This window comes from Chrysemys picta, chromosome 13 (assembly GCF_011386835.1).
Source record: "Chrysemys picta bellii isolate R12L10 chromosome 13, ASM1138683v2, whole genome shotgun sequence".
Lineage (NCBI taxonomy): Eukaryota > Metazoa > Chordata > Testudines > Emydidae > Chrysemys > Chrysemys picta.
The window spans coordinates 15,298,651-15,310,357 of NC_088803.1; the positions used below are offsets into that span (position 1 = coordinate 15,298,651).

The following is an 11,707-nucleotide window of genomic DNA, read 5'->3' on the forward strand; positions in this document are numbered from 1 at the left end:
GTTCCAGGAAGGTGGTTTTCCACATCCAAAAATTCAGCAGCCACTCCTCATAATCCCAGACTTGCATAACGATGCAATCCCACCACTCAGTGTTTGTTTCCCAAGCCCAAAAGTGATGGTCCACCATGTGCAGCTGCTCCTTGAATGCTAAAAATAATCTAGTGTTGTTTCTTTCCATGGCACACAGCAGGTCAGGCAACTCAGAGTCCTGTTCTGATTGTGAGCTTGTGATATACTGCATGACTACCCGTGATTTGTTAATAATAGTTACTACAACAGTAGAGAGCAGTGCGGGAGCCATCCTTTCACACAGAGATGCAGGCACAGAGAAAACAGGGAGCACTGAAAAATGCCACCAAAACCCGGTTGGAAGACTATGGAATGCTGGGACAGAAAATAGTGCATCATGGGATGTTGAGATCACACCCATGATGCGCTGCCATGCACTTTGCCTTTCCACAAGTCCTAGCTGTAGAAGGTTGTGAGCAGCATATGGGATAGCTACCCACAATGCACTGCTCTCAGTGTCGATGCTAGAGCAACAAGTGTGGACACACTCTGCTGACACAGGTAGCGTATTGTGAATATGCACTAATTATGGTGCTTTTTGATCATCAGAATAACTTTTGTTGACAAAACTCTATAGTGTAGACATGGCCTCAGGGCAGTGAAATTTTCCCACCTCTGAGTGTTGTCACTAGGTCAATCTAAGTTTTAGGTCTAGACCAGACCTTTGTTTCCCAAGTGCAAAGAGTTGGAAAATAGTAAGAAAGGGAGGGAAAGTGAGGGATGCCTAGGGAAGAGGGAGACTTTCATTTTTTAAAGTAACTAGAGCTGTTCAAGAATTTTCTGTAGAAAATATTTTAAAAAACTGAAAAACAAAAAATACAGTTTCTGCAAAATCAAAGTTTTCCACATAAAATTGCCAAAAAGTTATTTCTTTCTAGAAATCTGAAGCATAATATTTTTTCTGAGTTGAGATGGCCTGAATCAAAATGTTTCAATATGTTAAACTGAATAGAATCTTTTAATTTTGAGTAGAGAGAATTGAAAAACTTGCCCAAGAACACCCAGCAGGCTAGTGGCAGGGCTTGGAATAAAAGGCCAGAGGTGCTGAATCACAGTCTAGTGAAGTGTTAATTAAGGATTTCATGGCAACAATTTCACTCTTTCCCTTTACCTTTATAGATCTTTTATATGGAAAACCTTTGTTCGTAGGGCACCTGAGATGGTATTAAAGAAGATCTTGGCTGTTGTTTTTGGGAAGGAAAGAGAAAACATTAGTTTCAATGGTCTTAAGCTGTTGTTATTGTTGGAAACTCATCCTGAAACAAAACAAACACACATCAAAAGACAGATAAAAAAACAGCAAGAAAAGAAAAGTCAGCTGCCACCTTTTGGTCTGATCAGCCCCTCTGAGATTAGTCAAACTTGTGCCAGGGCCAGGCTGCTTAAGAGGTTGCTTTTGGCTGACATTCTGGTCACAGGACTACAGCGCCGTTGCAAAGATTGGGTCTGTTATGGGGGCTAAGTCAGACTCTTCCTAGACAAGTCATAAATGGAAAGAGGCAAGAAAGAGAATAAACAAAGCAGGGGAGGAAAATGAGACATGGGGGAGGGGATGACAGCAGTACTCCTAGGCTCATATTCTTGGTGTTGTTTGGGATTTAGCCAAAGCCAATGGAGTGGGGGTGATATAATTTGTTTTCTTCTGTCTGGCCAGTTTTGGGCAGGATTCCTTTCAGGATATGGGCAAAATTTTGAAAGGTGTCATGGTGGATCGAGGGACTCAGGAGTTGGTGGAGATGGCTGCCACGATGGTAACATTATCTCCTTCCAGTCCCCTCTGATCACAACGAGTGACCCCCAGATAAATAATATTACAGAAGGTGCGGCAGCCTCCTCCCATCAACATTCAGCAATAATTTTGGTGATTTCAACTGGAAACATTTCCATCCATTTTTAGACTCTTTCAAGCTCATTTCCCGGACAAGCAGTAAATTTACCAGGAGCGTTGGAGACCACTTAGTACAATTCCTTTCACATAAACAAGCCAGTTCGTTCCAGTTTGGCTGAATTTCATAAACATTTTTTTTTAAACAGGAAGAGTTTAACTTTTGTTCCTTGCAAAATGTATAGTACAGGAAATACAACAAGACCTTGGTCACTGATTTTAATGGAGTTATGGTAATTTATGCCACTGGAAATCTAGTCCTTCTAACAAAGTTTTCCCCTTATTTGGTGGATTCTCCCTCAATGGCAATTTTAAAATCCACATCGGATGTTTTTTTTTAAGATCTTCTGTAGTTTAAAGAAAAAAATAATTTGGGGGAAGCCATATAACCTATGGCAGGCATGCAGTCAGAGCAGATGACCACAATAGACCTTCTTATGTGAGTTCCCTGACCACTGGCCTATGGGATAGGCTCATGTTGGGCTCCTGTTGAAACTGTTCCACTGTGAATACATATTTTTAAGAAATTCACTACAGCAGAGAGACAGGATCCTAGTTCTGCCACATCCTAGGGGCATGTTCTAACCACTAGGCTCCAAACTCATTCTCATATTTGCTTTCTCTCTCTCTTTCTCTCCAGCCCAATGACTCTTGAAGTGTTTATCAAAAATGGAACAGATTCCACAGGAGACATTGAAGGAGACCTTTCAACAGACTATCCCTATGCTCATAACACTCACCAGAATGGTGGCAGATTCCTGGTCACATCCCCTCAGGTAGAGGAAAGACATGAATCACGATCACCCCCCTCCCAGGGGAGTGCCTTCACCACAGAGCTAAAAGTTATGAGGGAGCGCCTCTCCTCTGGCTTCTTGCAAGAAACACCTCCAAGAGAAGGCCCACAGTGGAGAATCTCAATTAGAGGTAGATGTCTCCCTCTAGTCTGGGTTCAGGTGCCAAAGACCCAAGAGGGGCGGGGCTTAGCACACCACCTTCTCTTTGTTATTTCCCATTGGTGAGCTTAGATGGGGTGCCACCTAGCTTGCTGTCTTTTGTGGATCCCATTGTTAGGCATTTATCTCCCCACTCATTGTATAGGGCACCTGAGTGCCTGACTCAGGCTTTGTGCAGCTCAGTGATTTTCTAGGTGCCCATAAGTTAGGGATGATGATGCTCAGTGTTACAACATCAAAGTCTCTTTGTGAATCTAGCCCTTAGTGTAAATGGGAATCAGGAGCGTTAATCTAGAATTCCCTACCCCTTTATACCACTAGTATCATTTCACCATCCACTTTGCTTTCCTTATTTCATTCTCTTCTCACTTCCAGTAGTTTGTATCTGAAATAACTTCAAAGCAATCAATGGAGCCAATTCTCCAACATCTTTTATCTTGTGTTGGCGACCACATCTGAGCTGCTCTGGTTTGAAGCTGCTGTAGGTGAGAGGAGAATCACGGTAACTTTGCACTAAATTAAATGGTTACACACAATGTAAGTCATCAGTGATTCATACTCATTGAACGATTAGGAAGTTAGTTTCCAAATTGTCCATCCATTATCATATCTGTGCTCATGCTAACTCTGGTAACATCTGCATGAAACATTGCCCAGCCCTTAGCTACTCTAATTCAGCATAGCTCTGTTGTGGAAAAATTCACCCACACATCCTTTTTGAATCAAAGACTCAGCCTGAGGCCTGTTTATTGAATACACACCAACGCGTTGGGGGTAGCAGTTATGGAACTGCTCCCCCGAAGCAAAGCATACAGGAGCTTTTAAAGCTTAAAACCACAAACAAATTACACATACTTGAGTAATAATTACCTTATTTGGAATACATTGCAAAATCAATACTGATCAAGAGTTAGGGTCTTTCTGGTACTTTCCAGCACCCTTTTGCAACCTTGCCTTGTATGGGTGTAGTTGAGTTAGGGTCTTCTCGGTACTTTCCAGTACTCTGTTGCAACCTTGCAACCTTGCCTGTTATGGGGTGCAATTACACAACTGTACTTTCCATGGGGTACAATTACAATGGAGTAGTTACACAAGTGGTGTAGGGGAAGACATGAGTTACATTTATTATTGGTTCACCTTATAGGTTAATTTATTGCTTCACACAACTGATTATTATATTTCAAAAGCAGTACACACATATTGCAAATTATTCTTGTTTCAGGGGCTTTCCATTGCCTCCCCTCTGCCCTCCCTTTTGTGTCTTAACCTCTTTTCTCCCTTGACCACCACTGTCAGGGAGCAAAACCTTTAGCTTAGCTCAGGCTTTGGGCCTGTTAGCTGCAAAGCAGGCCTAGATCAAGCAAGCAAAAGCCTAGACCATTAAGGCCAGCTCAGTTTTCTTCCACAGCTCCAATGAAATCAATGGAGTTATGAGATTTGCACCAGTTGAGGATCATGCTCATTTGGGAGTGGTCAATCTGGGAATGTCCAGTGAGTCAGTCGTTGGAGACTCCAGGGGGATTCTTGGAGGGCTCCAGGCCTGGGGTGTGCCTCTTGCAAACCTGCAGAGGAACAGTGGAGCCTGTATAGGCAAAGAGGGGAAGGTCTGTGTCACCTCTGGATGGTGGAGTCAGGGAGCTACACTCAGCAGGCACTGACAAGGCTTTCTCGTACTAAGGGTGATGGGGGTGGGGTAGCGAGGTGCCTGATAACCTGGAATATCCTCAGGAAGAGTCACAGCCTTATAGCAAGTGAGGCAGAAGAACTCTATCTTCTCCTGCTTCATGAATTGCTCCAGGGCTAAAGCACCCAGATGCTTTGAGTGGACAGCAGTATGTATGCCCCTAGGTGCCTATGGGACTTTTTTGGCAAAAACATAGGTGCTGAGAGAGTTTGGGGGCCCATCAATTTTCAGCAGCAGTTGAGTGGGTTTTTTTTTTTTTTTTTTTTGAATACCCGTGATGCCTTATTCTGGGATTTAGGCATTCAAAGTGTCAGTTAGGTGCCTAAATCCCTTTGTGAATACACATTAAGGTTATTTTATATTAGTCCAGTCATATAAAGGCACCTCACCATGAGTGTAAGGGCTTGCCTTCACGTGCAGTGCTACAGTGGTGCAGCTTCACCCTTCTCCTGTCAATGTAGGTAATCCATCTCCCCAAGAGGTGTTAGCTATGTTGATGAGAGAAGCTCTCCCATCCACACAGTGCTGTCTACACTGGCAGTTATCTTGGTATAACTATGTTGCTCATGGTTGTGGATTTTTATAGGTCTGTACTGTAGACATGGCCTAAATAGAACTTACTCCAATTTTAAAGCCCCTTTCCACTGCTAGAGTGATGTAAATTTCTGTCAGTGTCAATGAGAATTAGTCTCAATAGATCCATTTAGCAGAGTGGTAGATTCATAGATTCACACATTATAATGCTAGAAAGGTCCTTTGTGATAATCTAATCTCACCTTCTGAATAACAAAGGCCAGAGGCCTTCCCTGAATTAACTTTTGTTTGAATTGCAGAAGATCTTTTAGAAGAAATCATCCAATTAGGATTTAAAAATTGCCCATTAGGGAGAATCCAGGGTAAATTGACATAAAATAGAGCATTAGATCCACGTTGGTGTAAATTGGCATAGCTCCATAGACAGGTCCTGTTGGTCAGAGGCATGGATTGTCATGCAAAGAAGCCCAGAGAGTCAAGAAATGGGTGGAAATGTTCACAGCTGAAATCACCTAAATGATGGGTGAATATTGAAAGCCAAACCTTCTGGAATATCAAGTATCTGGGGGGTGACTGCATGGGATCAGAGGGTGATGGGTGGACTGGAAAGAGAGAGCTTTACCATTCTGGTTGCCCACTCCACCAAATGCTGAGATACTAGATCCACCATGACACCATTACACCTTCTGTGTCTAGATTCTGAAAGGTGTTCTGTCAAAACTGGCCAGACAGAGGGAATCAACTAACATCACCCATACACCCTCCACTGGTTCACCTACATCCCAAATAACACTGGGAATACAAGCTGTGGGTTCCTGGTGTCACTTCCTCCCACAACTCTCATTTTCCTTCCCTGCTTTGTTTTATGGTTCCCTCCAATGCCTTTTCCACTCCTTAACTCAGAACAGTTCATCCAGTTCTGGGAGAACACTTCAACCAGTTATCTGGGATCCAGAAACTCAGTTCCACTCCAGCTCGTCACTCAAGTTGCTTTATCATGCATGTAATAGCTCTATGCCCATCGTAGCCAGGACCAGATGCAGGGGTTTAGGTACAGGAAGATATCGCAAATCCTATTCATGCCACACACTACAAAGTTTATATACATCTTTGCCAGCTATTAACGTATATACTTCTTGAATCTACTTCAATGACACATCCTAGAGATCATGTAAGGACCAATAGCTTTTGTTTACACCTTATCTACAGTTCAATGTTATCTGTTCAGGGTATTCCCACTGACATCAACTTGCTCAAAAACAGTTTCCTTGACAATAACCACTCCTCCCCCATAAATGGAGGATTTCCATATAAAACACTCTATATGGCTAGAAGGAAAGGGAATCACGGTAATTGTTGACATGATATCCTTACTTAATACTTTATTTATGAAAAAATACCAGAGCTGTTTTTTTTTGTATGTTTCTTTTTCTAGCACTTTAATAAAAGTTCAAAAAGTTATTAAAGATGGAGGTTCTAAGATAAGTCAGCAGCAATAACTGGACATGAAACCCCTGACCTCAGTGAACGATTTATTGTGAACATAGTAACATAAGAACGGCCATATTGGGTCAGACCAAAGGTCCATCAAGCCCAGTATCCTGTCCTCTGACAGTGGCCAATGGCAGGTGCCCCAAAGGGAATGAACAGACAGGTTATCATCAAGTGGTCCATGCTCTGTCACCCAATCCCAGCTTTTGGCAAACAGAGGCTAGGGACAATATTCCTGCCCATCCTGGCTAATAGCCATTGATGGACCTATCTTCCATGATTCTATCTAGCTCCCTTTTGAACCCCCTTATAGCATTGGCCTTTACAACACCCTCTGGCAAGGAGTTCCAGAGATTGACAGTGTGTTGCGTGAAAAAATACTTTCTTGTGTTTCTTTTAAATCTGCTACCTATTAATTTCATTCAGTGCCCCCTTGTTCTTGTATTATGAGAAGGAGTAAATAACACTTCCTTATTTACTTTCTCTATATCAATCATAATTTTATAGACCTCTATCATATCCCCCCTTAGTTGTCTCTTTTCCAAGCTGAAAAATCCCAGTTTTATTAATCTCTCCTCATATGGAAGCTGTTCTATACCCCTAATCATTTGTGTTGCCCTTTTCTGAATCTTTTCCAATTCCAATATATCTTTTTTGAGATGGGGAGACCACATCTGCATGCAGTATTTAAGGTGTGGGCGTACAATGTATTTATATAGAGGCAATATGATATTTTCTGTCTTATTATCTGTCCCTTTCTTGATGATTCCCAACATTCTGTTCACTTTTTTGACTGCCGCTGCACATTGAGTGGATGTTTTCAGAGAACTATCCACTCAATTGTGCTAACAGAAAACAACAGTTTCATTTATATGTAGTTGGGATTGAGACATTCTCTTATCAACAAAAGAGACCTTTTGAAAAACCCAAATTTCTCCTGCTAAAAGTGTATTTTTACAGTTATATAAAAATGTACCTTAACAAAAATAGTTCTATTATAATATCTGACCCAATGCCACGACACATGACAATGACAGCTCCAGATCTTAACAGATATATTTTTGAAATGTTTGTGGGTTTAATGTCTCAAAATAAATTAGAAAACAGAGAAAATAAATGGTATTTTTTATCATAATTACTAATTTAGGATGAAATATAGTATTCTGATTCAATGAGACTGCATGCAAAATATTTTTATACACAATGGGCAGACTTTTATAGCTATTTAAGATCCTAATATGATTTTCAGAAGCATCTGGGAAACTAACACCCAATGAAACCATTGAGTTTTATGTTTTATGAAAATCACACTTGATACCTATATACCTGGAAAATTCTCATACCAATGAGCCTTGGGACAGCTAGTGTGATTCAACTTAGCTCCACTGATGTTAATGTGGCCCAAAGGCCATCTAGAGTATATCAGGCATTGCCCCACTGCAGTCAATGCAACTCCTTCCCAGCGGATGTAAATCATTCTCATTCCACTGAAGTGAATAGACCATAGTACAAATGTATGTCTGTTGAAGTTCATAGTTATGCAACAGGTTTCAGAGGGGTAGCCATGTCAGTCTGTATCAGCAAAAACAATGAGGAGTCCTTGTGGCACCTTAGAAACTAACACATTTATTTGGACATAAGCTTTCGTGGGCTAAAACCCACTTATTCAGATGCATGGAGTGAAAAATACAGTAAGCAGTATATATATACAGCACATGAATATATATATATATACTGTATATATATACTGTTAGTTATGCAACAGTTTACACTGCCTGTGGACCTGTCCTAGAAAGGACAAGACATATGAGAATCATGTTCACTCTTGTAAAAATTATGATTTTATGGCAAAAGGAGAGATTTTCCTGAAGGCCATTTTGATGTCCCTATTGCGCAGACTGTAGATCAGAGGGTTCAGGATGGGAGTCACTAGAGTGTACATTATGGCCACCAACTTGTCCTTATCCAGTGAATAACTGGAGGTTGGCCGGATGTAGGTGTAGATGATGGAGGAATAGAACAAGGTGACCACAAGCAAGTGGGAAGAACAGGTGGAGAAGGCTCTCTGCTTCCCTTTGGAGCTCCGGATTTTCAGGATAGTGATGATGATGAAGCTATAGGACACGGTGGTCAGCATGAAGTTTCCCATGGCCAGGAAGATGTCTGCCAAGATCATCATAACTTGGTTGAGGTAGATGGAGCTGCAGGACAGTGCCAGCACTGGTGGGATCTCACAGAAGAAATGCTGGATGAGGTTTGGCCCACAAAAATCCAAGCGCAGCATGATCAATGTGTTCACCACTGAATTGACAACACCAACGGCCCAGACCCCGATGGCTAAACTGATGCAAATTCTCTTGGTCATGAGGTTGACATAGCGCAAGGGGTGGCAGATGGCTACATACCTGTCATATGACATGATAGTGAGAAGCATAAGCTCTATACCCCCTGACAAAGTGAAGGCAAAGACCTGGGCCATGCAGCCATCAAAGGAGATGGTTTTCTTCTCCTGCATCAGGTTTTTCATCATCTTGGGCAGAACTGAAGAACTGCACATAATGTCGAGGGTGGCCAAATTGGCAATGAAGAAGTACATGGGGGTGTGGAGAGGTGGGTGTAGGACAATAGCCACAATGATCAGGGAATTGCCCATGACGACAGCTGTATAAAGGCAGAGGAATAGTCCAAAGAACAGCCCCTGATGGTGAGTATGGTCAAAGAGCCCCTGCATGATGAACTCGGTCACCCTGGTGTGATTACTGGGTTCCATTGTTTGAGAGTTCCTTCTGTGGGAACAAAGATTAAAGTTTCTATCTGGTATTTCTTCAGAAACTACAGCATTTTGGCAATTGAAGCATCTAGACAGACCAACAGTGAAATGGAGAGAGTGAGAGAACTTGTGATACTCTTCACAATTCATATAACATATTAATATACTGAGCTACATTAAAATATGTTAGCACAATAATCTGAGCTACTGAATCTCCATTCTCCCAGCATTTGAATAAAGAAGGAGAAAAATAACATTCTTGATGTTCTCAGGCAGAGGTGCATGAAGTCATTTGGACTGTTTAAATAAACTGCTGGAGAGGGGATTTCACAATATAATCTCAAAATTAATCAAACACCAGTAATCTTATGAATAACCAAGATTCCAGTTTTTAAACTAATTTCACAAAATAGATCTGTTGCAATATAGGAGACCTTCAGTATATATAGCATACAGATCATATATACCAGAAAAATAACATAATAATATATAGGAAGTAATATGTAGCTATATTTAGGTAGAATCAAGATGCAAAATAGAAGAACTTGCATTCCCTTTAACTGGCCCTAGATTAAATCAGCCGTAGTTGCATTGCAGTCAGCGGGGCTGAATCTTCATTCACTGGAGTTGCACTGGTATAGAACTTGTGTAAATGAGAGGGGAATCGTGCCCTCAAAAAATTCATTTTGAAGATCAGCTACATGTCAATATATACATGTTGCATCATTCCTAGGAATAGCATTCACATGATATGACAAGTACTCCTTACTGCATTACAGTTAAGTCTCCCTTTACTGTCTTCAGGCTTCTCTCGTCTTATTACTAAATTACTGCTTCTCAAGATTTTCCTCTCACTCCTGCTGCAGGAAATCAGTAGTATCTACACTGAAGTCAATGGAGTTACCAACTTGCAAAAATGATGAAAATGAGAAGAGAGTTACAGCCAACAAATTTAACTAATCATGAGTTATATTGAAAAGATTTTTCGTATTTAATAAAAGAGACATTTTTTTTAAATTGCCACTCTTTGCATCACATTTTAAATTTGATTACAAACAATAGGTTGTGAATCTTCAACCTCTCTTATCAATAAAAAGCAACAGAGGGTCCTGTGGCACCTTTAAGACTAACAGAAGTATTGGAGTATAAGCTTTCGTGGGTGAATGTCCACTTCATCAGACGCAAGATGAAGTGGGCATTCACCCACGAAAGCTTATGCTCCAATACTTCTGTTAGTCTTAAAGGTGCCACAACACCTCTGTTGCTTTTTAAAGATTCAGACTAACACAGCTACCCCTCTGATACTCTCTAATCAATGTTACCACACTAGATCTCCATTGACTTTAGACTCAACTACAATAAAATTCAAAGGCACTTCACAGATTTATGTGAATTTTCATCAGATTCACATTGGTCAAAATGAGATCAGAATACGGTCCAAGATTCATAAACATTGTTGTGGAAATGTGTATCACTGCAAAGCACATTTAGCCAAATTACAAAACTTTAAATATGCCACAGAAATTAAATTTAGCTTGATTTTCAGAAGTGTATAAAGGAATTATCACTCAACTCTCATTAAATTTCACTGGGTGTTGGTGCCACACACACTTAGGAATTTTGACATACTAGCCACAAAAAGTCAGAAAGATTCATTTAGAAGCATTCATTGTGAGAAAGCAAGCAAGCAAAATGAATATTCTCACCTCTCGTTCAATCCTCAAATACAGTCAACCATACTGTAATTTAAATGCAGACTCCAAGTGAGTTATGACTTCTTGAAGATTATTGTTCATTATATCTAGTAACCTTCTGTAGGGAGATCTTGCATCCCTTGTGTGTGTGGACAAGAGCTAACTCTCAAACAAGGCCCCATAGGAGAAGGTAAATGGGAGTCACCTAAATCAATATAAAAAAAAAATCTTACACATTCAGTTGAAAAAAATCCTCTTGAGGTCCAAATGTATATTCTTTTGAATTTTCCAGGAGAAAACATAATTTCCAGCAATGTATTCCTTTCTGAACATAGTGATACCAATAGAGATAGATTTCATATTAATCAGTGAGTGGAGAACGTCTCAGAATGAAATCCTGCCTCATTGGTGGGTGTCAATAGGAATGTTGACCTTGCCTTGAATGGGGCCTGGATTTCACCCTTAGACTTCTACTATCAGTGATCCTTAGTCCACATTGAATCATCTGAGCTGACTCTCCCTGGTAGAATGCCTCCACTGTCTTCACCAATACTATTTATCTTACTTCTCCATTCATCCTGTGAAGTCAATGAGACACATCTCAAGCTGCCATGAATCAGCATAAGC

At 40.8% G+C, this 11,707-nt stretch overlaps 1 protein-coding gene across 1 annotated transcript; it reads right to left on the minus strand.

The window, feature by feature from the left end:
• Window positions 1-8,450: 8,450 nt before the first annotated feature.
• Window positions 8,451-9,386, minus strand: LOC101932846 (olfactory receptor 13A1-like). Its single transcript, XM_005309256.3, has one exon. It carries the CDS (start codon window positions 9,384-9,386, stop codon window positions 8,451-8,453), a length of 936 nt encoding a protein of 311 aa, XP_005309313.3.
• Window positions 9,387-11,707: the final 2,321 nt, after the last annotated feature.

Bases quoted from the DNA above. Each gene is read 5' to 3' on its own strand.
- LOC101932846 (XM_005309256.3), bottom strand. From the start codon at position 9,386: ATGGAACCCAGTAATCACACCAGGGTGACCGAGTTCATCATGCAGGGG.